General features: G+C 51.7%; 8 protein-coding genes across 8 annotated transcripts; 1 reads left to right on the top strand and 7 right to left on the bottom strand.

Moving 5' to 3' along the window:
* Window positions 1–2,697: 2,697 nt before the first annotated feature.
* Window positions 2,698–3,679, top strand: GT037_003249 (uncharacterized protein; the record flags this gene model as incomplete). Its single annotated transcript, XM_038928296.1, has 3 exons — window positions 2,698–2,799; window positions 2,866–2,934; window positions 2,987–3,679. 3 exons carry the CDS (start codon window positions 2,698–2,700, stop codon window positions 3,677–3,679), a joined length of 864 nt encoding a protein of 287 aa, XP_038789574.1.
* Window positions 3,680–6,708: 3,029 nt separating this feature from the next.
* GT037_003248 (uncharacterized protein) lies at window positions 6,709–6,966 on the bottom strand (the record flags this gene model as incomplete). Its single annotated transcript, XM_038928295.1, has 1 exon — window positions 6,709–6,966. One exon carries the CDS (start codon window positions 6,964–6,966, stop codon window positions 6,709–6,711), a length of 258 nt encoding a protein of 85 aa, XP_038789573.1.
* A 1,626-nt stretch (window positions 6,967–8,592) lies between these two features.
* On the bottom strand, window positions 8,593–10,233 carry GT037_003247 (l-lactate dehydrogenase; the record flags this gene model as incomplete). Its single annotated transcript, XM_038928294.1, has 3 exons — window positions 8,593–8,744; window positions 8,805–10,148; window positions 10,206–10,233. 3 exons carry the CDS (start codon window positions 10,231–10,233, stop codon window positions 8,593–8,595), a joined length of 1,524 nt encoding a protein of 507 aa, XP_038789572.1.
* Window positions 10,234–10,821: 588 nt separating this feature from the next.
* Window positions 10,822–14,402, bottom strand: GT037_003246 (n1221-domain-containing protein; the record flags this gene model as incomplete). The annotated part of the gene is made up of 2 exons (XM_038928293.1): window positions 10,822–11,213; window positions 11,315–14,402. 2 exons carry the CDS (start codon window positions 14,400–14,402, stop codon window positions 10,822–10,824), a joined length of 3,480 nt encoding a protein of 1,159 aa, XP_038789571.1.
* Window positions 14,403–15,119: 717 nt separating this feature from the next.
* Window positions 15,120–16,051, bottom strand: GT037_003245 (uncharacterized protein; the record flags this gene model as incomplete). Its single annotated transcript, XM_038928292.1, has 2 exons — window positions 15,120–15,469; window positions 15,520–16,051. 2 exons carry the CDS (start codon window positions 16,049–16,051, stop codon window positions 15,120–15,122), a joined length of 882 nt encoding a protein of 293 aa, XP_038789570.1.
* A 2,939-nt stretch (window positions 16,052–18,990) lies between these two features.
* GT037_003244 (uncharacterized protein) lies at window positions 18,991–20,979 on the bottom strand (the record flags this gene model as incomplete). Its single annotated transcript, XM_038928291.1, has 1 exon — window positions 18,991–20,979. One exon carries the CDS (start codon window positions 20,977–20,979, stop codon window positions 18,991–18,993), a length of 1,989 nt encoding a protein of 662 aa, XP_038789569.1.
* Window positions 20,980–21,641: 662 nt separating this feature from the next.
* GT037_003243 (lignostilbene--dioxygenase isozyme iii) lies at window positions 21,642–23,489 on the bottom strand (the record flags this gene model as incomplete). Its single annotated transcript, XM_038928290.1, has 3 exons — window positions 21,642–22,471; window positions 22,525–23,275; window positions 23,328–23,489. The coding sequence occupies 3 exons, from the start codon at window positions 23,487–23,489 to the stop codon at window positions 21,642–21,644; spliced, it is 1,743 nt and encodes a 580-aa protein (XP_038789568.1).
* A 589-nt stretch (window positions 23,490–24,078) lies between these two features.
* On the bottom strand, window positions 24,079–24,974 carry GT037_003242 (uncharacterized protein; the record flags this gene model as incomplete). The annotated part of the gene is made up of 3 exons (XM_038928289.1): window positions 24,079–24,732; window positions 24,780–24,847; window positions 24,905–24,974. 3 exons carry the CDS (start codon window positions 24,972–24,974, stop codon window positions 24,079–24,081), a joined length of 792 nt encoding a protein of 263 aa, XP_038789567.1.
* Between the last annotated feature and the right edge of the window lie 330 nt (window positions 24,975–25,304).

The raw sequence follows: 25,304 nt of genomic DNA, 5'->3' as shown, positions 1-25,304 counted from the left end.
AAAGAATGTGAGACGCTTCAAGCGCTTGAAAAAGAATGAATGTGTAGTGAGCGAATGTCGACTGACTGAATGATTGTGGTGGTGAGGAACCGTAGATGGTTGGGCGCAAGGCATACTTATACTCAAATGCTACCATGTCGGAAATGGCGCATTGCTGTGTACATGTGTCAGATGAAAGGAGTGGAGCTGACAGAAAGGGCACTATTGCCGTCCCTACACAGTGTACATTGCTTCAGAGCTGTGGAGCTGGGGTACTCGATGTTCAAAATGTGGACTTGTCACTTGTCATGGCATTGCTTGTTTCATGGAATGGCGTTTGATCCTGGCGGTAAACAGTTCTCGGCGTGGTGTTCCTGATCGACGCAGGCATCTTTCAGAGTTGAAACATGAAGGAGCTGAAGATTGAGTAGGCGCTGTATGCAAACACAACGTCATAGCCGTGATATTCGGCAGTACAGTCTCCAATTCAGATCTCCAATGTGTGCACTGTATAATTACGATGGATATTCGTCCAGTAATTGAGAGTTGAGATGTTCGGTGGAGTGAGATGAGACAAGCTGCTGAGGTGCGACTCGTCCCGCCCGCAGCACCAGAATCGTCTCGACTCGCTTAGACTCAGCGCGCGACGAACGACGTCTACGCGTCACCAAATCTCCTGTAGTTAAGCAGCATGAATGCAAACACGGAAAAACGGCAAGGCGCTCACCTCTGCTCCTCACATACATTAAATTGTATCAAACACCTCCGTAGCACCGATGGTAGCCTCCACGCTTTATCTCCGTGTGGTTCGCTTCCGACTCTCATCGTTTCACGCCTCCTGTTTTGTGGGTCAACGACAGCGCGCGTCTCCACCGCGGGCATGACACTTCCAAGCGCTTGGTAACGACGTCAATCCGTACGGATTACGGTGTACAGTATGTTTGCTTTCATGTTGAGAGCCAGATCGTAGGGTTCGACAAATCCACGGAACATTTTGTCACACCTGGGCACTCTCACACGCATCCAAACACAACAACTCTCAGGACGAGTAAGGGCACGATCAATGGATGACTTCCAGTACCTTCCTTCGCGCGAGGTCAATGCCGCCCAGGAGAATCCACCGATGTTTTGTGTTGTCCAAGTGGGTCTCTTTTCTCTATGCGTTCCAATGTCGCTTCCATGTCACACGGACCTTCATTTCCGAGCCAAGAGACTTTAGCAGGCGGCAACAGAAGAAACAAGCAACGGCTAAATTGGCCAAGACTCGCTTCCTACCGTCGACCCGTTGTTCATCTGGTAGGTTGTGAGGAGTATACCTGGTTCATACACTTTTTCCTTCCTCCGACGTCTTATGGCGAATCGACGTTGAGATGATATCTTCATAGTATTTGCTTCTGGATTTCCGACTTCTCGTAGATATCACTGCAGCGACAACGCCAGCAAGATGCCCCAAAATATCAAGAGCGATTGCAACTCCATCACCGGCCGCACTCGTTGCGAAATCCGGAACGTATCCCACTCGACAGGTTCTGCAGCAATGCTCGGTTGGCAGAAACCGGCAAGGTAGCTGCCACCGGCTGTTGGACTGCTAGTGGGTAACATTGTGGAGCCACGGCGACGAGAACAGGTCATTTCCTGAATATAAGAGCGACACCTCCCCTAACGTGTAGGCCAACATGGCTCCAGATTTAACGACCGATGCTCGCATTAGGAGCACAGAGTACAAGTCCCTTGGTATGCGGCCATTCGAGCACAGTCACGTCCAATAGCACCTACTGCATCGGCACCTTCATAGGCATGACTTGCCAGAACGCCTACCTAGCGCGGAACGACTACAGAAGGCTTGATATCTGCTCCAGCATATCTATTTACCATACGAGGCCGCGGAGTGCTTAAGCATTCTTGAGTTCTACAAGACCACGATGACGCTCCGGAACCTCCTTCACAGACCGGCGCAGTTTCCGACTCGCAGCTCATAGCTCCACTCTAGGGCTACGCTCAATACCGTTCTTAGCATTACGATATGAAGTTCTACCACGGAATCTGCATGAAACATGGATCCATTGCACTGGGCCGACAATCCTGTGTCCGCACTTCAAGTGTACAACTGGTGATGGTCCTGGATTTCGATAGCGTTGTGGAAGTATATAACATGCTGAGTGGCTGTTGCACCTAAGCCGATATTCATGCCCATAGCTTCTCTACCACAAATCACTTCGCCGGCTGAAAGTGATGGTAAGCTTATGTGAGTAGTCAAAAATTACATCGCCATAGCACGCGCAGTAGAACCATACAATCCATTTTGCTAAGTACACGCTCTCGTCTCGCTGGGTTGAGTTCTGTACGTCGCCTTTCTATGGTACCACTATGAGAAGCCTATACCCCCGACATGCATCAGGAGCTTTGCACGCAGTAAAGCCTGCATGTGTGGGTAGCATAGCAGATTATGAGCAAGCTTCATAATGCAACTATTGTACAACACACTATATCTTGTTGTGAATACTCGTGACCAACTATGTGACTTGCCGGACAACGGGGCGTAAGATGACTGCTTTTGTATGCAACTAGCAGATGCGCCAGACCAAGACCAGTCTGGACTATACGGCACGGTACCCATCACATGCGCAACCCTCTTGTCATCAGCGCCATGCGCGATTTTTCATCTATACACAATCTTTGCTTGTTCTTCTACCTTAGCACAAGGCTTCATCTGATGTGATGGCTATGGTAGAGGCTATTTCAGATCCAGTGGCGGCCAAAAAGCCGAGTAAGGACTATCCGTGGTGGGTAGAGAACATCGATCACAAAATAACGCCCGAGGTCAGTCGTAGGACGATGCAAGAGATCTATAGTTTGTATACACAATTCACTAATGTCTCACTGCAGGTGCGGCAACACCTAGAAACATACAGTGGCATCCAATCCGGAGATGTTTACAAACATATTTATACTATAGTAAGCCGAAAGTCTCCCGTTGACTGCGCAACTACAACCTCACATCCTATAGCGCGAAAAGGCATGGTCCATTGGCCCATATCCATGTACTGGGATAGGCATGTTCCTATCGCCTGCCGTCTCCTGTCATCCCGCTTATAAAGCACTGCTCCCGCGCCTCAAAGCTAGCGGCAAGTTTCTGGACATCGGATGCTACATAGGCCAAGACCTCCGCAGATTAGCTCTCGATGGCGTTCCTGAGCAAAACTTGATCGGCACCGATATAGTCGATCATTGGAAACTTGGATTCGAGTTCTTCAATGACAAAGATCGCTTCCATGCGCAATACATTGAATCCGACCTCTTGCATCCCAATGGAGCAATGGAGCGACTATTTGGCCAAATAGATGTCGTCTCCATCATACATGTCCTACATCAGTGGGACTGGAACACGCAAATTCTAGCATGCAAGGAAGTGGCCAAGTTTACTAAGACGGGTAGTGTAATCATCGGATACCAGGGTGGAACGAACGATATCACGAAGCGAACAAAATGGAACGTAGAGAACGGGCAAAAAGAATTCACGCTGCATGACCCGAAGACGTTCATGGACATGTGGAGGATTGTGGGCGAGGAGATGGAGATGGAATGGAGTACGGAAGCGAAGATTGTGCCTTGGGATGAGCTGGCTACCCGCACGGAGGATGTGGCATATCTTGGGGAGGACTTTGCGTTGTTGAGATTCTTGGTAAAGAGGGTTCGATGATAGCTACACTGTGTTGTTGACCAATATGTACGCGTGATACGCAATCTCTCGTCGAACGGAAACTATTGGGCGGGTGAGTTTGTTGATGAAATTGTGTGAATAGACAACGAAGTAGGGATAGTGTGAAGATTTACAGCTTCGGAGCGACAACACCTCATATATTCCGTCACCCAGTAGCATTCTCTACGTGAAGTAATGTCGTGCGACATGAATTGTTGCTGTCTCTAATTGCACAAGGTGCACCGTTGACCTTCCACCGTAGCTTCGGTAATATCATTGAAAGAAGGTACCCAGTCTTGTGCAAGATTCCGGATTGATACTAAGCCCGGCCACCTCGCTGTAAACATGACTTTCCGCTAGTCAGTCCGTGATATATGTCTGAACAAAGATCTCCCTGTGCGTATGTAGCAGGCTTGGTTCAATCTGCTCAAGCAACCTCTCGCCTTGACGATCGTGCTCGACTACTCCAAGTGCAACTCCACTGTTGTCCGACACGGGAGTACTAATCACGGGAGGCCCATCAAGCCGATAATACAACTGTCTCCGACATACTGGACAGACGTCTGTGCCAGCGATGGCTGACCTCAGCCACCTGCGCAAGCACGAGCCTCCGAAGACGTGGGCACAAGCGTTCGGTCCAATGAAACGGGTTGGTGTATGTTTATCGTGATCGAAGGCTTCGAAACAGATGCAGCATTGAGTGAGATCTTCGAGATGGGTTGTGATAAACTGCTCTGTAGTGTTGAAGGGGATGTCATCTTTTCTGACTGTAGTTTGTCGTTGAAACGGGTTGCGTGCTGGGCGTTGTTCCAAAGATCGATAGACGTGTCGAGTGGGGAGGCAAGCTTTCACAAGCCTTTTGAGGATTCGTCCCATCGCCAATTTGTCGTGTAAGTCGAGATTGTATTCAGACCGAGGAAGAAAAAGCGGAGGTGAGTCAAGTTGATGAAATAAGTGAGAGAAAAGACGCGGCAATTTTACCTTGGGTGTGAGGTGTCGCTACCAGAGATCCGAGATCTCGAAAAGCAGCTCTTTGAATCATGAAGTCGACTTCACAGACCTTCTTTCGTTACGCTGGAGACGTGCTTATACTACGGTTGTCACCCACTGCATCTAGTGGCGCTGCGATGATCTACTGACGACAGGCTGGTCGCACAACTCCGCCAATCCGCAATCACATGGAACTGAAAAAAGGATCACACAATCTTGTCCTTATCGCTCTAGTTGTTTGCCTGGTCCCAGTCGTTGAGAACCATGCCGCTTCCCGAGCTTTCAACATAACTATGGTATGTGCAAGCTGTTCTTGAAATAGTTCTTATCCAAGGGCATCGTTCGGATGCGTTGAAATTATGTGAATTGTGAGCGGCTCGTCGTTGCTATGCACCGTATCGTGCCGATGGGTGGTAGCAAAGGTATGGTATCTGCACCTCCTCGGGCTGAATCAACAGTGCAAAGCATTGTTCCTTTCGTTTTGGTTAGGCACCTAGCGATAATCATCGAGAATGAAGCTGGTATTCGGCCATTGGGCAAGACCAGCCAGCGTGTCTGCATGTGAAAGTCTCGTAAACGAAAACGAGATTTTGCCGGTGCATGACAAAAGTGCCGCGTTACGGGTGGAAATGATGTTGATGATTGGTACCTGAGCAACGAGTGTCAATCGCGCTGGCAAAAAACGGCCAGCCGCTATACTAGCCCCCTCGGCCAAAGTCAAGTTGGAAGTTGGAACCGCAGAACGTCACCAACCGCAACCAACCCCCGACCTCGCGATACCACAAATCCCGCGTATTCCAGCTCTTTGCGCAATCACAATTAAGTTTAACCAATGAAAAAAACGAGGGCCGAGGGCCCAACCGCCAACGCCTCAAACTTTGAAACTCCGGAACAATCGGAAATTGCCTCCTTGGGTATAATCTCATGCACGTGTTGGCTTGACGTGCGTTTCTCAGTGCCGCAATCCTGCCGCTCGCCCTTTTGCGTATCACCTCGCTCTACGAACCGCACCCCCCACACTCTGACCAACTCGATCGTCTCTTTTGCGCCCGCGCGACGATAAAGACTGTGTGTGTAAAACGCTAATGGAATGAAGGGAAATGAATGAATGGATGAGACGAGGATGATCTGCGATATGTCAGTCGATGTCTCGGTCGTGCCTCGGAAGCAATCGGCTAGCGCTCAGACATGAGGATGAGTGATGCGTTCTGTAAGGGAGGGGGCCTGTGGCTGTGCTGACGCTCCGTGCGAGCCTGTGTGAGCAAGTACGCACCTCTGAGTTCCAGCTCGTTCAGGAAACAAGGCCAGTTTCAATGCTCCGCATGTATCGCGCCTGTGCCCTCACACACACTGCACTTGTTGCTGCCGGATCGTTTGCATGCTGGACAGCCCTTGCCATTGCAAGCGTCGCACTTTGTAGTTCCGTTGCCTTTGCACGTTGGGCAGTCCTTCATGTTTGCGTTTACGTAGTTGACCGGATCGAGCGGGCGGAAGTGAATAGCCGGAGCAGATGCGGCGCAGCAGACAGAAGCAGAATGAACAGAAGGTAGTACGAAGGTGGATATGGAGCGGAGTTTGGTCTGGAGAAGAGCAAGATATATGTCGAATCGAAGACGCTTCTGAGGTGATCGCAATGGATGGAAGGGGCAGTCGCGGTGAAATAGTCCGTTGATCTTGATTTAGCAAGGCAGTACCACGGTTATGAAGATGAGCAACACAGTTGAAGTTTCGAAACACACAATAGTCCACGGGCCTGATGAGCGTCAGGGTCTCTTTATATAATTTCCCCATTTTGGGCCCCGCGCATACCCGTAACCCAGCTGGCTCATCATCGCAATCTCACCGCGGCCGCGAATAGTGAAGCAAGCTCGCAAGCTCAGCCCCCGTCTGCATCCAGCAGACAGTCCGAGCTTCTTCACGATAGGTTTTCCGGGTTTAGTAGTAGGAGTAGCATCACGAGAACACGAGAACGTCGCTTGTGAGGTACTACCAAAGGTCCACTAGCACTATCTTGCCATGCATCTAAGAAAAAAATGATGTCAAGGTGCATCTTTTGGAAGGCTATGGAATACCTTTTGACAAAGCCCCTGCCTTTTTCTCATGCACGGAATGCACCTCCCCTTCCAAACAACTCCTGCCGCATAGGTCCTCTTGGCTTCGCTACACTCTCCTATCGTCTGCGTATAGACCATGATCTGATTGTACCTACTGCCGCCACAACCGGCCAATATCTCCGTGGTGAATGCGGCATTAGGCTTGTGCCGCAGCCGAGCCAGCAGTAAGAGAGCTCCATGCATATCCTGATTGGATTTGCGACGTGGGAGAGGACGTCAGACTGCAGTATCCCAGCACTCTGGATCAATCAAACAGCGGCTATGCTTCTAGCGCGTTCCTCTCAAGATTGCGCGCATCGCCAGGTGTCACTGCGGACCAGCAACGTCATTAAACGCCCCGATAGCCTTTGCAGTTACAGGGCGCGGTGACAAGTCGAAAGAAGAGGCTACGTTAGGCACGGAGTTGGAAAAGCTGTGCGAGCACGTTGTTGAACCATTGGTGAGGGGCAAGTCTTGATGATGGACTGAATGGGAGATGCCTGATGCAGAAGGCACACACGTGGCAGGCTGCAGGAGCGGTAGGACGAACCGACGTGGTGGGTAAGGCTGAATTTTGGTTGGTGGAGCCGATTGATACATCAGCAAGGTACAGGGGGTGACAATATTCAGCTCCATGTAACCACGTAACCCCACTTTCCAGGCACAATGCTGGATGCCTCTAGACGTGGGAGGTTGGGAAAAGCCTACACTAGGAAGTCCCCGTTTGCTAGCAAGCAAAAGTAAGCACCACCAAGGTAATCACGATGATTTTGTCCTATGGCTATGCGCCCATGGGCAAATGAGCCGTAGTGTGTACATGTCTCAAACTATCTTTCAAGACAAGAAAAACGGGTCTCTTTGGTGGAAGATGCCAGTATCCTGACTCCAATCTTACCTTTACTTGAGACCAAGGTATCTTCTACAGCCCTGTTACCAACTACCTGGACCATTCACAAAGTGCAGAGTTGTAATGCCAACATATCTGTCTAACAAGGAACTTTAAGGAATTCTCCGATACAGAGCACCGCGTCGTTCGAGATTAGATCCTGCCTCTTGGCGCTGCCCTGCTTGGGTGGCGTTGTCGAAACGAACGCCTCGTCCACAGATCATGTTACTGTGGCTGCGGACCGAAGCCGGACGTTTGACTAGGAGACGGCTCGTGAGGTTGACACAGAACATGTTGCTAGTCTAGTGCCATCTTCACGAAATGGCCTGATTTGCAAAAGCTTAAGTATTGCAAGCTCTCACCCTCAGCTTCAACAGCCCAACAATGAGAAAAAAGAAAGGCTGACGAAAAACCGTTGGTGAATGAAACAGCCTAGCACCAAAGGTTGGCTAATATGCAGTTCCGCCTGGCCTTACGACAAGTCCGTCCGATTAGTACATCAGCGACCTTGGCATCAGCCTACCGAGACCATGGTGGACACGCGGCCCAGAACTTACCATGGCCTCACATCGGGTCTGGAACCGAGTTGGAATTTGTGCGGCCTGATTCTACAGCCAATTCATCAATCGGCATGCCTTACATCAGAGACATTGGTGTCTAAGAGTCAGTCCATAACGGACACGCGGCCCACGGCTGGCCGTGGTCTCGCAACGGTCTAGAGCTGAACGGAAAGACTCGTCATCACCGACTTGGAACACGCGGCCTGAGGCTCGCTATGATATGGAATGAAGTGAAAAAAAATCCATTGATACAGCCGTGATACCACAAGAAAATAGGTCTTATCAACTCCAATGTGAGGACCTGTGTTTTGGATCCTCTTCTCTCGGTCTCGGTCTCGCTTTCTCTTTCTCTTTCCCTTTCCCAGGCTATCTCCAAATGCGTTCTTACAACTTCGCCTTGACGACAGCCCTTTCCAGACCCGGTCCATCCCAGATGTCGCGCTCAACCGCACGTGTGTTGATGCAATGCATACCCAACTGCTCGACCTTTTCCACACCAAGTAGACGCATACACGTTTCAGTCTCCGCTTTGAGAACTGTTTTGACTGTTAGCATGCATGTCACATTCTGAATTTTGAAAAAGGAGAAAGACTCACTCTCAAGCACTCGCGCAACTCCTTCCTTCCCTCCGGCTCCCAGTCCAAACAACGCCGCCCTACCCACACCCACACCCCTCGCCCCCAAACACAAGGCCTTGACAACGTCCGTTCCCCGCTTGATTCCTCCATCAACCCACACTTCAATGCGATCAAACACCTCGGGACAATATTTTCGAATCTCAAGTAATGTGTGTACAGCAGGTGGAGCTGTATCCAGCGCCCTACCACCATGGTTCGATAAGATGATGGCTTTGACGGCTGGAGCGTGGAGCGAGGCTAGATAAGCATCTTCGTGTGTTTGGATTCCTTTCAGAACGATGGGTTTGGTGGTGTGTTTTGCGAGCCAGGGGAGGGTAGAACGCCAAGTTAGATCTGCAGCTGTGCCCCAGAAGAGGGACTGGCCCATGCCCATTGATTTGGGCTTTGGCTTCTCGTTCTCGCTGGCTTGTGTGGGTGTCTTCGCACTCGTGCTGGTCTTGGAGAGCGATTGTGATTCTTGGACCGAGGCGCGCACGGGGAGGTTTGAGCCGACGTTTTTGCTGCGTTCGTCGTGTTCGCGCTTACCGGGGACTGGCGCATCGAGGGTGAGGCAGATGAATTTGACCGCGTCAAGTTTGTTCACACGATCGAGGATGGCTTCGCTCTTGGCGCGCTCGTTCTGCACGTAGAGTTGCCAGCCAAAGACCTGGCCTGGTGTGGCGTCGGCGACGATCTGTTCAGGCGTCATGGACGCGTTTTGGCTAATTATCTGCATGGCGCCAAATTGGCTGCAGGCTTGTGCGATGCCCCATTCGCCGTCTGGGTGCGCGAGACGCGCCATGGCTGCTGGAGAGACATAGATGGGGAGCTTGACCGAGTTGCCGATGAAGGACGTGGATGTGTCGCAGCGGGTGCAGTCGACAAAGACGCGGGGTCGTAGGAGTATACTGCGATATACGCTGTTGTTGAAGGACTTGCTCTGGAGGTCGTCGCTTGCGGAGAAGTAGTACGCCCATGCTTTGTAAGGTATTTGCTTCGTTGCCACCTCTTCTATTTCATCGAGATTCAGTAAGCTGTCCAGATCTACGGGTCCTTCGTCTTGCGCCTCGCCAGTCTCCTCTGGTGTCTTCTCCTCTTTTGGGAGCGTGTCTGGGTTTATGGTGCCGAGCTTATCCGAGGCTTCGAGATTTTCTTCGAGAATGCCGGGTGGGTGGATGGGGTCGTATTCTTCGGTTGCGTCGGTGCCAGCAAGTTGGAGTATGACTTTTGAGCCGCCGGGGTGCTCAGGAATGAAGCGCGTGACATCGTAAACATTGCCGTAGAGAACCACCCAGCAGCTCTCTGCTGTGTTGTGCTGTGCGACTGGAATCCGAGTTAGCTATGGTAGTTGGAGTTGGATCGCGGGCACTGGAGGCTAACCCTCGGCATAATCGAAAACCTTCGCCATGATGCCGTGCGTTTAATTACTTGTACAATGCGGGAAGAAAACACGAAATCAAAAGCTGCGAATGCAAGATGAAGCACTACAAAGATGGCAACGAGGATTGCGAAGAGTATGAGCAAGATTAACTCCGGCAAAAGAGCAGACGCCGACGTCTTTTAGCCAACCCCAACCTGTGGGGATCGAGAGCTCGGGGTAGTGCCAACCCGAGTCAGGCAAGGCGGGCCGCATTTCTTCTTTTGCGGACCTTCAGTAGGTAAGCCGGATACACAGATGGCTAATTGGCGGAGTCCCATTCTCGGACTACCTAGCCACACGCTGTGCTAGCTCAGATGCGGTGAACTGTTGTTCACTCTAAACGTGTAAGGTTGGATGACGACGAGAATAGCTTCAAACGCCGCGGCAATTGAATATCCACCAACCCCATCTTTACATCACACCCAAGTTTTCTACATTCATTCGAATAATACGACATCTGTTGCGAGTAATTTCTGAATGTTATCGAACTCAACGGGTATCCTTGGCTAGAACAATAGCCTGCAACTAAAAGATGCAGAGTCGCGTGTCGCACCATCCCCATACAATGGCTAAATATTATACAGTCTCAGGACCAGAAGCAGTAGCCTCGCTTTTCGCTCTCCTCTCGCGTTGCAGTTCCCTGGTCCCTTTTCTCTGCCAGCCGTCATTAACTTGAAAGTTTTGCCCATCAGTTCCTGTCGAATCAGGGTATCCGCCCTTTGCATTTTCGTCACCATCCCCATCGCTATCCTCGCGCGTCGACGCCTTGACGAGTTCCTCCAGCTCGCTATGAATATCCCACCGGGAAACCCGCTTTGGTTTGATTGCACCTGGCCATGTCTTGGCAGCCGGCTCCGAGATGGACCGCGCAAGAGACGGTCTGGTCAGTCTTCCACCTCGTACTGCTTGTCTGCGCCGATGTACCTGGTATTTGGGGCGCTCCAGAAATTGCGCGCGTTGCGAATCATCTACTCAAGATGTTAACGCGATATCCAGGCTGGATATCAGATTGAGGAATGTGCAAGGCATTGGCATGTTCAGGGGCGAGGGGTGCAAGATGTTCACCAACCCTCAACCTGAAGATCCCCCCAGCCATGCTCAAGCTCTCCTTCATTCGCAGCCTCATCACCCCAGTCCATCTTCTCAAGCTCGTTGCGGAAGAAGTCTTGTTCCTCCTCTAGGACACCGGGTTTGGCGCCTAAGCTCTCTGGATAACGCTTGAGGTTGTGCCAGTGAGTGAGTGATCGCAAAGCTTGCTCAAGCGGGACGCTCTCGTCGACCTCGGCATCCACATCACTCCCGGCTAGCCAGTCGTCTCGGAGTTCAGGTCTGCAGTGTAGATACACCGCAGTGATGACGCGCATGTTGGATTGTCGCCACTTGCGGCCACAGTAAGGAACTTGGTTTTTGAAAAGCTTGAGCGTATACAGACGCAGCTCCGGTTGTGGTACCTTCAAACTCTTGCGAAGGAACTGTGAAGACTTGTAAGACACTAGCATGAGATTACGATGTGCCTTGTTCTTGCAGATCTTTTGCATAATGCGAAGGTAGTTGATGGATGTAAAGAACGCGCGCCATGAGAAGTTGGTGATGGGTTCTTTCGGCAATTCGTTGGTAGGGAAGCCAAGCTCGTCAACCTCTGGAGGTTGAAGTTGAGCAAGCGGTAGGGCTGGCTCGAGTCCTGATTCATTTGAATCTTCTCTAGATAGGCGGATTGGAGGTGGGACGGCATCATCCTCGTCTGATTCGCCGTTGTACGCTTCTCCTTGACGGCCCTCAATATGGTCTTCTTCAGATACATTCCTGGAATGTGTTCGACAAAAGCTGAAGAAGTTGAGCTCTTCCTGCTCACTCTTGAAGTTTACGATTTTTTCAACCTCTTGCAGTTGTAGTAGCTTCAAGATCAACGGGACGTAGCTGGAATCGACCAGTAGCTGCGTGATGTACTCGAATTTCAGGATGTGAGAGACTTTGAACCATTTCAGGATCAATATCAAGGTGCCTGTAACTGCTTTGTCGAGAACCTCTTGTGTGCGCATTGCGTCAAGCTCCTCATTGGTGGCTAACGGATTACCATGACCGTTCATGCCACTCATGTCGGGTCGACCGGCTGTCGTACCGTTCTGATTGTCCTGGAATTGGAAGCCGCTCTGTAGTCCATTCGCGCCGCTGGATTGCGTGACGAGCGCCGTGACATGCGCAAGGATAGCTTTGATCAACACGATGATTAGTGACTGCAAGTTGGGAAGTGCGATCCGATACAACTCCTCGACCAAATGCAGTCGCTCCTCACAACTACCAGGTTCAAATTTCTTTGGTGGCGCTTCGTCTTTGGGCTCAAGCGACAGTTCCTCAATATCAGGATTGTCGTCAGGACCGGTCCAACCGCGCTCGTACTTCATAAATGCGACACGCTCCTCCCATAGCTGCTTCATCGCACGCGTGGCCTTCATGCGTTGAGCGAAGAGCTCTGCGGCCTCCAAGATGGATGCAGGTATGTCCGAGCCTTCCCATTTGCGTCCTACAAGAAGGTCCTGCAGGTCGGTTGAGCCCTTTCCACCCAGTTTGTTACTAGATTCGTCGAGTGGCGGATATAAGAATGGGAACATTTGGTTTGTCTGGTAGTTCTGCTTCTTCCCGCCCTTGCCGCCAGGGCCTGCAGGCGAGGGAGGAGGCGAGGGCGCCGGGGTCGCAATATGTACCGGCTGGTGCAGAATGGACGTACTATTGCCATTTGTGTCTCCAAGTCCTGAGCCGAAGACATGATTGCCAGCTACCTTGTTTGGATGATTCTTTAGCGGTGGCAAGATGGAGTTGTTTTCTGGCTCAAGAGGAAATATGGGAAGAGGAGGATTGTACGCAGGGTACTTGGAGCTTATCTCCTGCCTGAAGAGGTGGTAATCAAGAGGCGAGGCAGTGATGAGTGGCTGACCCTTGGAATCCTCCGACTCGAGCTTGTTGTCGTTGAAAGTCTTTTTGACCTTGCTAACTTCGGCGAGACCACCGAAAGTCACCAGCATCGTCTTCCAGAGCAGCAGTGAAATCTTACTAAGAGGCAGGTTAATTGACTCGTCCCACCGTAATTTTGCGATGAGATCAACGAAAAGCATAAGAAGGCCTGGCTTCTCAAGGTCAAGAATGGCGCTTCTGAGTTTGAGGCTGTTCTTTGTCTTTTCCTCGTCGCGCGCAACTTCCAGTAAGACGTAGACGGCAGTCATCCCACACCAGATCTCGCGTCGTTCGGCCTCCTTGGAATCACGCTGAGCTTCGGGTGTGACTTCCACCCCACATGCTCTCAGAAGCGAAGAGCTGAGTGCATCGACGATGGCCTGCACACCATTATTATCGGCGAGCAGGTGTACGTTGCGCTTGATGAGCGAGGCTTGCTTTCCCGATTTGACGTATGCGGCGCTGCGTGCTGACGTTGTGCCTGACGCTTTTGCCTCGTCCGCCGCTGGTTCTGGTAGTCCTGCAGTCTCATGCCAGCACCCAAGGAGGACGTAGACCAATGCTTCCAGCTTCTTTAGCCTCATGACGGGATCTGCGTCCTTCAGTCCTCCTAATGAATGTTTCACAAAGTCGTTGTGTTGTGTTGTCGTCGCCTTAGCCCAGTCCAAGCCATCTTCGCCATTGGACACGTCGTTCAACCCATGGAATGCGCTCCATTCCAACGAATAGGATGCCTGGGTTTTCAGCAGCATAGCCTGCTCCTCGACTGCGTACGAGAACCACTCCTCCAGCTCCTCTTCGAAGAACGAGGCGTCATCGTAGGTAAAGGCGTATGGCGCAGGCTCGACCTTTGGTAGGCCCCTCACGAGGTTCTGCAATTGCGCCAGCGAAAGCGAGTCATTCTGTGGGGTGTCTGGTGGCGGTACAGGCGGTGCGGGAGGAGGGAGATTCGGCGCAGGTGTAGGGACTGAATTGCCGCGTTGCAGGCCGGGGCGTGCTGGCAGCGTAAGGGGAGGCCCGGCTTGGGGTTGGTCTTCGTCTTGTTGAAGCAATATGCGCTGCTGTTCGGCAGTATCGAGCGCCAGGTTGAGCTCTTCCTCTGGCTCGGCCTCGATGACGGGAAAATCAGCGCCCGAATTGCCAATCAGCTCAGCTGCGTCCAGAACAGGAGGCACAAGCGGCTCCTCGGGCACCTCGTTGTTGGCCATGGTCGGTCGCGCGTATTATCTGGATGTGGGGTCAGGGTCGGGTGGAAACGTGTTACGCCCACCATGTCCGGGAGCCCGTTCACGTGCTGATCATGACTGCTGCCTCGGAAATATCGTGGATGTGGTAGGAGACGTGTCTTCGCGGTTCAAGAGAATGAATCGCTATGTGCATGCGAGGCAGGTGGGATGCGCCGTCCGCTAACGGATAAGCAGGGTTCCGATAGCGCGATTCATGTGGAAACACACCAGAAGAAACGTCGTGCAACTACCAAGTCGACAATACAAATGGCCAGCACATATCACACCATGATTTGGAAAAAGGTCACCGAGAATACTATGTCATTGAAGAACTCCTCCTTGCTGTAAAACGTGCCGCTGAATACGTAAGAGAAGCCTCCGTTGTTTGTACGAAGGAGGCCTACCTTATCCCAGTTGCACCACCATATGCAGACAACACCAAAAAGCCCGTACCAAAAGAGCGAGTGATACCCCCCCACTGTACGCCAAATAAATAAGATAATCAGCCACACTAAAAGTGCGCGGGATGAACAGTAGACCGACAGGTCAAGAAATGAAGTACACATGTATAGTCCCCGATCATAGCTAACAAGGTATCATCAACATCGTGTCGACAGGACATGGTCGATGGAGAGCTGGGCTAGACGGGCCGGGTCGGACCCAATCCAACCACTAATCAGATGACGTTTCTTCCGTGCTCTACATGGGATTCGCTCCCGTCTGTTCGCCGTTCTCCTGACGCTCTTTGATCTCGTCAGGCAGGATGCCGTTGTTTTCACATGCGCGCTTGTAGATCTGGCACTCGTCCCATGCCCGTTGGCATTCGGCTTTGAACTTGTCGCAACTCGCGCTGAGCTCGGTGATGGCTTGCTCGGTGAGTAGCTTCTCGAGTGTCCATTTCTCGATATTTTGTTGCTCGTTCTCTTTGAGTTGGGTAATGAACTGCACTGCTCGTTGCAGAATAGATCCCTTGTTTTTTTCGCAGCCGGGAACGATCTTGGCGAGTTCGTTGATGCCTTCGTTGATGGTCTCGCGGCGGCGGCGTTCGACTGCGTGTCTGTAAGTGATTGCAGCTTCAAATGTGTGTACAGACGCCTACCTTCTTTGTGATTATCCCTCCGTACCTTGTGCCACTCTTCTGTGCCGACTTGAGGCTTGTGGGTGGCGCTTTGCGGTGGCGAGTCGCTGGGTGCTGTTTGACCGGGACGGCCCGTCTGTGTGGCAGCCTTCAAGGCTTCGAGGCTAAAGTCCTGCATGCCCGTTTGTTGTTGGTTTTGGTCTCCCATACTGAAAGAGCCATCCCCCGAGTTTTGCGTTTGGAACTGGAGCTCGGTTGCTTGGGGTACCGTCATCTGATGGTAGGCAAGCGCGGCTGCAGCAGTATCGCCAACACTTGCCGTGTTGGTCCCACCGTTGTGGTGCACGTCAAACTGCTGCTGCATGTCGTCGTCGGCAGCGTTGTGCGCGGCAAGGAACGAGGCAGTCGCTTGGTCGGTCAGGTCGTTGTTGGCGGTGTGGGGAGCGGGTCGGTTCAGGCCCTGATCGCGCGTGTCGCGCTTCCGTTTGTTGTTGGTGTGCACGTTGTGGGCATCCAGCTTGCCGTCTGTAGGGTAGCCGGCAGTATCGGCCATGGTATCTGGCGGGGTATCTGAAAGTGTAGAGTATGGCCTGTAGGTACGCTGGGGCCGATGCAAGGCTTCTGCGCGCGGTTACTCAGAGGGTGAAGTCTGAGATGGACAGGGCCAATGGTAGCGAATCGGGCGGGTGACGTATTGGAGGTTGGTGAAAGAGGCAGACGGGACGCGCTCGAAGCGTGAGTCGTAGGCGCAAACACCGCGGCGGGGAGGGGGAGCAACAAGTGGCGCTTTGCCCACCAGTTCACGCGCAATCCGGATGAGGACTTGATGTAGCAATCATGCGCTTGGGGGACGCATACAGAGGCCTAGGTTCGACAAACATTAGCACGGGCGCGAGCAGCTGAGTAGGTCAAAGCGGTGCGACAAGAGGCATAGCAGGCAGGCGATTGGGGCGCGTCGAGCTGCCCGTTGTTGTAAGACGGAGCTGTCACTACTCAAAAGAGGGCCATCGTATCGTGCGAGCGGGTGGGTCGTCCGGAGTGCACAATGGCGTCGTGCGTCGTTTCGTGGTGGATGCGCGCGTCCACCAAGTGCGGGATGCCGAGCAACACCACCACAGCCAGCGAGGTGCGGGCTCGAGGCAACCACGACGCCCGATGCCATTGTCTCGACGGGCTCGATGGCGTGGAGAGGCGCTGAGGGAATGCGCAGGCCTATGCGCAGCGTTCCGACCATTCCGCGAAAACGACCATGATGCGAACTCACCGATGGTACAAGGCTCGACTGCGAAGTTCCAATGGGTCCGCGATATCAGGTGACGGGCGAAGGCGTGACGACCCTCGACAAGCGGTGGTCGACCGGGCGGATGCACACTTTCGGGAACGAGAAAAAGAACAGAAAGCTTCTTACCTTGAAAATCGCAGACTTGGGAATTGCTTCAGGCAGGATTATCAGCACAGTTGAACGACCGACTTGAATCACGAGGCGATGAGTGCACCGTGGACGAGAGATGGTCACATGGGCGGCGGCGCTATCTTATGATGGAGAAGGGAACAGGGAAGCCAGGTTAGAGCCGAACGGAAACTTGGCGTGGCCAGACATGGGTCCACGCCAATCACCGCTTCGCGAAGCGCCATGCCACCTTCCCCACTCCCAGCCCGCCCATCCAGCAACCACCAGCGTTATCATGACTTTGACTATGCACCAGCCCTAGGCCTTTGCCCTCTCTACTCCCTCCTGCACTTTTCTCTGCCACTCTCTCTGCATGCAGTAATGACTCTCTGCGAACAGCTTCCAAGCCTATCCGCGCATGCTTCTTCTCACCACCGCCACGCTCGCCCGCCAGCCTCACTGCGAGAGCATCGTACGGATGACAACCCTCTAGACCACCTAGGCTCAGCCGACACCTCCAACACGCATTCACATGGCTCAAACAGAGACAAAGGTGTGGCATGTGACACGCTGCCCCCACATTCTCGAGCTAATCGCCAACTACGCTTTACCCTTTTCGTGGCTGGTTCCATCATGCAATACACAGCCCTTTACAAGATCGACTCTTACGCATTTTCTCTGCATGATTCGACCTCCACCAAGCCTGACAGAGGCTTCTACAAGCTCTTCTCCATGTCCATGTAAGTAGTTTGCTACAAATTTAATTCGAATCCGCGGAGGTAACCAAGGACTCTGCCCTCGCGTCGAGAAGAAGGTGCATCATCCATCAGGACTCATGCATAGATCCACTCAATATCTCTCCAGTAATATTGTAGATAATCCTGCATGCTCGATACAGAGCGTCCCAATCCGATATTTTGCGTCGCATGGTAGCAACATGTAAAACACACTGCTTGGATAAGAAGGCATTTCTCACTTCAATTCTGCACGTTTTCTTATAAGTTGTGGCTAAGTAGGCTATCGTCATACTGTCTTGTTCAATCCATTAGGTCTTGCTTACCGAGTTGTTCATTGGAAGGCAAATGAGTTTGATGAGTGTAGGTCTGAAACAGCGAACCCAGTGGTGATAGTGGTAAGTTTAGTCCACTTTCACATAAGCCAACCAAAGAAAGGCCCCTGTATATTCATCACATGCTGCAGACTCTACCAGCCTCGTGTAATCATAGTTTCCAAAGTCGCCACTCAACCCTCCAGTTCTTTCTCAACTTCCAATGTGTTTCAGTCATCTCCACCACGTGCGCTGCATCCCTAGGATCTTACATTGCCCCTAGCAAACTGTAAAATTGTCCCCCAGAAGATAGATTTGCACAATTTCGCGCCTGGAAAGGTATACCTCACAGTGGCGAACGGCAACGTTGCCCTACATGCACACACGTACCACACAAACATGAAGCGTCCCACGACACGAACGTCCTTCTCGAGCGCCAAAACGGCCGCATTCAGGGCGTCGATTTAAGGTTGGTGGTCGCGTGCAACCTTCAGACTCCCCACAAATGCGGGTTCTCCCATCTGACCTGGGAAGCAGCCATCACACAGGCGCTAATCTATGGCCGTCCGCTCACCCTAGGAAGGGGCGATGGGAAGTAAAATTTCCCCAGAAATCATGCAATTTGCTATATGCAGTGCGAAGAGGAGATAAAGACTGAACGTACATGAACAAATGAGAAGGAAACAGGAAAAGGATAACAGAAAGCGAGAGAAACAGGCTAGGTCGTATGGCCGAGAAACACGGGCTGTAATATTGACGTCTATCGTTGATGACGGATGGAACGAAGTCGGGAAGACGGGTATCCTGACACGCGAAAATATCACGCTATGACATCATCAACCCCTACAAGACGAAGGTACTATTCAGCTATATACTCCTCCATCTTCTTGGTTAGCTACCAGAATAAGCCACAGTGCTTTTCACATTATGGCAACCAGCCCGCGTGCGTCTGCTTGCCTCGAGTATCATACATTGTCCTCAAATGCTAGCAAGGGAGCCGGATCGAGTTCGAAGTCGTATTCCTGATCATTTCTACATGAAGCTCAAATCTAGATTAACTGTCCCAGTGTAAGGGTGCAAAAGGGTTCGTTGCAAGATCAAACGTCAGCGTAAGCCCTGGTATTCCCACATCCTCCTCAGTAACAGCGCAGTATTCCTTCCACATTCGCAGCTCCAGCTCTTCGAACATAAGCCGAATTCCAAAGTCCCAGTACAGATACGGCTGCAGCTCAAATAGTTGAGTCTCGTAAACCTCCAACATTGTAGCCAGACCCAATATGTCCTCATCGCAATCGGCCCACAGCTCATCCTCCAGTTGTTTCAATGCATTACGACGCTCAGTCTTGAACGGCACCACACCCTTCTCAGCCCAAATCAATACATCAAGCAACCCCGTTGCATGCTCCCACATACTCACAAAACGCCCCCGAAAGTCGTACGTGCACCAGTCGCAGGCGACCACGCCGCAAGCGGAGCAGTAATTTGTCCAGTTGCCCGTGATATAGTGACAACCCAGACAGTGCGCGTACAAATATTCTGTCTGTGATAATCGCAAGTGCCGGTGCCACGAATGACTACACTCCAGCTGCTGAAAACTTGGGGTACCTTCACTGAAGACGCTGTTTTCGGGATGCGGATTCGGAGCAAGAATCGGGACGCGTCGGGCGAGACGAATTTGTTGACGGACAGAATCGGGTGGTGGCGATGTCTGTGAGTGTCGCCGAGATGCTGGTGCCAGATCCCGCGAAGCCACAATTGTAGCTTCGACTGGGTTTGCTTCATCTGTGAAAGGAACAAGCTCCAATCGCCAGGAGTTGTCGAAGTTGAGGATTTGCACGTCTTGTTCTGCATCCAGTTCTTCGTCCCATGGCCTACCACCCTGTACTGGTTCTCCCCACTCAATCTCGATCTGAGGCGCAATTCCGTCTGCTCGCTCGTTATCTCCAAATTGTGCGTCGTCTACCCATTGTTCTTCATCAGCATAGGCTATCTCGTACTCATCGTAATCCAGGTCCTCGTTGTCCGAATGCTGATCGTGTTCGCTGGCTGCACTTTCTTCCACAACAGCGTGGCTCAGTTGTCGCTGACCAAATCGGTTGAGCCCCATGCGGTTATAACCAGTGTCTCGGTGTAGGCCTCGACCACCCAGCTCGTATCCCTCGTTGTCGTACCCTTCATCTGGGTCTCCGTACGAAGGGCAACCGGCGTCCTGATGGAAGCCCTCGCTAGTCCAAGGCTGAAGACAAACGAAGCAGAACTCATGATGACAGTAGTGACAGGTCATGTGGTTGCAAGCTTCCTTGTGCTCCATCCACATACGGCAATTCGGACACGACTTTGCGCGGCAGCTAGCTGAGTACTCCGGTAGCCATTCTGGTCTCGCCGTATCGTCCACGGAATCGGTACACCGGTGCTCCTCATCTTCCCACTCATTTTTACAACCGACACAGGTGTTGGTTCCACAGCTGCAGCGTGCCACCGTAAACAGAGGATGATCATCTTCCACGCAGCTTTTCGGAATATATAAGCGACACTGCTCATTAACACAGTAGACGCGAATAGCACGCGACGTGTAGTATTCTTCTGCTTTAAGTGAATATGCCACGCGTACCTTGGGACTCAAAAGATGCTCGACGAAGGGGCGAGGAAAGGGACTGCAGCACTGAGCTGGAAAAGCCTCGATGTCGGCGATTGCAGCGTTGTACGCATCGACAACGCAGCTGTTGCATGTGAAGTGCTCTTCGCAATGAGCAACACCAGCTGAGAATGGGAAGTCGTCTCCGCAGATGCAGCACTCGTATTCGATCGTGTCTTCGGCTAATCGTGGCTCGGTGGATAGTCCTTCGTTGTGAGCTTTTTTCTGATCTTCGGCATCAGAAACTACGACGTCTCCTATTGTCTTCCTAGCGGACTTGCGAGCTTTTCGCCATGCCTTACGATTCATACTGGAGGACGATAGCAGAACAGTATTGAGAGTGCCTGTGGGTGATGGTTGACCGGCAGGCTTTGACTGAAAAGTGATAAGGCTTTTTGTACTTGCCATGTTTCTCAACCGAGAGCACCAGTTTGTTTGGGTTTGGTATGGAATGCGGAATTCTCGAGTGGCTCTTCCTCTCTGGGCGACCAAATTACCAGTTGATGGTACCGAGTTATAGCGTAACAGGAGCTGGTACTCGATCCTAAATCGGGGTCAGGTGAATCTCTTGATTGGAAGTTGTGACGAGTCTCGGGTTGAGAAGCGAAAGTGGAGCTCACAAGACTGTGGTTCTAGGGGTTGGACTGGTCCATGCAAGGAGGTGGGTGCATTCATGGCGCTCCAAGTCACTCGATTAGACCCACAAATGGGAGAGCAATGATGAGAGTATCACACCTGTGCGTCCTTTCACTCCAGAGGCGCTTCCATTGGTCGCAATACTGCTGTGGAAGCTTAGGGCCAACCCTCTCTTCGTCATAAGAATTTCTTGCCGAGCGGAGCGAAACTGCACGAAAGCGCTCAATCGATCGTAAATTGATTACCAAAAACCGAGAAAGCTCACAAGTAGCAAGCGGATCAGACTTTCTGTTCACTGTAGTAATGTTATGACATGTACGACCAATTGCGCTTCGGCAATCAAAACATTCAGACCGTGGTTGACAGAGAGCTGAGATCAACAAAGCAAATTTGTACTGGTGACAATTACTCGATGGCTCGTCTTCGATGCGAACTCAGTGACCGTTGATTCCAATCGTACCATTAAATCCGTTCCCAACCCCCTTCCCAGGTACTGGCACTGCGCTTCCAAGGCCTTCCTCCTCCGCCATCTTCTTCTGCCATGGCAACATCTCCTTCGCCGGTACCGCTGGTCCAATCTCGCCACCCTCCCTCCTCTTCTCAGCCCATTCGTCAATGTCTTTCTGCTCGATGAAGTTACCATGTAAGCCCAAGCGCAATTTCACCGGCAGATGTATAACCGCCAGCGGACCTTGTGAGAGGTTCTGCGCATCAAAAATAAGGATATCGTTGCGCAAAACATCAAGATGGTTGAGCAACGCCATGATATATCCCTCGCCTTCAACGAGATCCGCTGGAGAAGATGAAGCTTTGGGTACGAATACGGGTTCTTGGAACGTGCATGTCGGGCCTGCCCAGAAAGTGTCTTTCTTCCCGCTCTCCCACTCATAATGACCCAACACATTGAAAAGCCCACCAGCTGGGGGGCCACACTTCTGGAAGTCGTACGGCTTACTTGGGTCTATGTTGCATTGCCAGAAGTGGTTGTACTTCTTCGTCAACACTCGATCGTCGATGCGCGAAAACTCGCCGTTGGTACCGAAGAGTTTGTGTGGCTGCACTCGCGTGTTGGTAGGAGTCTTGGGATCAAAGACCCAGCGGTAAGTATCGGAGACGAGCTTGTTACGCTGAAGTAGCGTCATGGGCGTATCTGCTTGGCTGTCTGGTGGGAAGAAGTAGAAGACATTGTCAGAGGCTATAGTAAGGTCAACGACGATATTTCCCGAAGAGTCTTCGTAGGAGCCGGCAACGTGGCCATGAAAGCCTGGTAGCATTAGCATATATCCCATGCGATATCACTTTGTGTGGGTCTCATACCATTGTCAGCACGTAGCCAGGCGATATCCTCTGGCTTCCCATTACGGCGAGGCACGATGCCATACCACTGATCTTCATCGGGATCCCAAGCAAAGTGATTGCCACCTTTCTTGAGCCTCTCCGCGTTGACTTTGATTGGAGTGAGTGGTAGGATCAGATAATTCTTCGTGATGGCGCAGTCATGTATCATTCCGCAAAATGGTGCCTTGTACCAGCATTCTTCAGTCTTTTTCCCGTCTTTATCAATCGTGTACACCACAATGTCGCAACTAGCATCGTACCCGTTACCTCCGGCTTCATAGCCATAGCAAACCATCTCCTCAGTATCCGGGTCGAACTTCGGATGCGCAGTGAACGTCGGGGATTGTACTTGGCCGTCGAAATCATACCGGCCAATTGTCTCGAGCGTGACCGGGTCCATGGCAAAAGGTGGCCCGTCTTCCTTCGTCGCTAGCAACACTCCGCGCCAGAAGATGATGTTAGTATTCGACGCTGTTCTGATGATGCCTTTCACCATCTCGTTATCTGTGTAAGGATTTCTGTACCGTCCCAGTAGTGATTTGCGCGCTTTTGTTTCCGCTTTGAAGCGATCGGTATGTACATATCGCTGTCTGAAGTCGACGTGGCCATTCTCAAACCTGAATGCAGATACTGAGCCATCACCATTGAAGTGTATGTCTTCTTCAAACAGAGGTGGAAAGCGGTGGTCAGGTTGTATGCGAAAGAAGGTGCCGTTTATGTCTCTAGGAATCTGGAAGCACTGAGCTTCAGGCTCTATATATCGAGCAAAATACTACACCTACTGTACCAGTCGTCTCGAGCTCGAAGATGTCGGCTTCAAGTCGTGACGGCTTATTGAAGCCTTGGAAAAAGCCACTCTCTGGGAACTTGACCTGATCACCGGATCGGCTTCCTTTATTATAGGCTGGGGATGCAGGTGTAGCGAGGGAGAATATGTGCGCCATGGTGTGCTGTCAACTGATGGCGAAGTTTGGCATCGCAGCTCGACCCCATTGTTATGATTAGACCTCTGGAGCAGGGTATGCAAGTGTTTGGTACGAGATGTACTGCCGTGCTCGGAAGTCACGAGTAAGCATGTGGGGAAGTGAGCTTGCGGGGTAGATGGTGGTGGCTACAGGGGTTCTTAAGCCCGGACTGATCAGACCGCACAGGACCGACAGCGGCACGTTTGGTCCGAAGAAGAGAGCTTAGGTTTAACATATGTTGGTCGTACGTGTTCGGGCACGTGTAATGTCATGCACTGGTGGCAAAATATGGTTAGCACACGAGACTGAAATGCCTAAACGGATACTACACACAACAACGTTGGAGACGCGTAAGCGTGGTGGGAAGTCACCACTTTACCAATCGATGAGAAAGAGACGAGTGAAAAGACGGGTGCAACACGACTCTTTATGGTACCTCTTATTCATTAGAGCTGCAAATTAGAGCTGCAAAAAGACGTAATCCGCGGCTAGCAAAGGCTGCGATGATATCGAGTTATTATTTGCTTGCCATAAAACATATCCGTTAGTGATGTGTGCAGTACTATACCTAAGCCGTACCATTCATCTCCGATTTTGGTTTGCTCAGCACGAGCGGAGGAGTGCTCGTTGAAGGGTCTTTTCCAAAGTGTGGAGCTCTAAGATCGTCGTCGGCCACTTGCTCACCAGTGACAGGGTGCTTGTAGTGGAAGGGCACAACGCGCGTGTCTGGCCAGAGCATCGGATGATCGCACAGCACATCTGGCCCATTTGGATCTTCTGGATACGTTTTCGAGAGGAACGGCACGTAGTTGGGCTTGGTGTGTGCCCAACCTTTTTCGAATGTCGCGTGCCAAAAGGGGAAGTACTTCAGCCTGAAGATCTTCCATACGCCGTTCTCTTTTATGTACTCGTTCTCATATACTCCGCCCTCCCACCATTGTACCAGGCCGCGAGGGTGTGTGTCCTTGATGCTATCGTGGGTACCAGCCGACATCATACTGCGGAAGCGGCCTTTTGCACGTGTGCCTTCGGGATTGACGTCGACTATGCCTTGCATCTGTGGATGATCAAGGAGAAAGCCATAAACAGGGCCATTACGCCCAGCTACGAAGGAATTGGCGAATCGACCGATGTACAGTCTTTGTACGCCCTCTTTGCCATTGTATCGGCCCCCAAGGAACTCAACGCATGTGTCTGGATGGTCAGCGTATAGATTGGCGACCTGATACATTTAGCTTTTGTTCAGAGAAACGATGTCAGTCTACTCACCTCTTTGTATAGACACTTGTCGAGATAGTAACCGTACGTGTACTGGAGCTTGCGGATGTCCTCCTGATCTAACGTTCCGTTAGCTAGCCACGCAGAGGCTAATCGATGGCTGACTAATCACGTACCACTCAAACGCGTCACTTCCGCCTGTAGCTTCTCCACTATAGCCTTCAACTGCTCGATTTCGCTGCCCATGATTTCGCGGTCTTGCACAAATAATGGAGAATGGTCACAACCTGGACGCTGCGGCTATTCATTCCTTCTTAAGACTCGCAGTCCAACACGAAGCTTCTCACGGCACATGAATGTATCTCGTGGGATTCGCAACCAGACTTCCCCTCTTGCCAGAGCTCCGCGAATGGGCTCGCCTGACACGGCGGTGACATAGGTGCGATATGCATAAAGTCGCGGGATGATATTGCCGGCGGGACGCTCTGAGCGAACGTGTGGAGCAAGACCGGCACCGAGGTGGGGTCGTCGAAGTCATCGAAGCAACACCGTAGCACAGCCTCGCTTCTTCTCCAA

This window comes from Alternaria burnsii (assembly GCF_013036055.1).
Source record: "Alternaria burnsii strain CBS107.38 chromosome Unknown 746, whole genome shotgun sequence".
In the NCBI taxonomy this organism is placed as follows: Eukaryota; Fungi; Ascomycota; class Dothideomycetes; order Pleosporales; family Pleosporaceae; genus Alternaria; species Alternaria burnsii.
The sequence above is the reverse complement of the archived record's forward strand: the minus strand, read 5'-3'. Positions and strand labels throughout refer to the sequence as shown.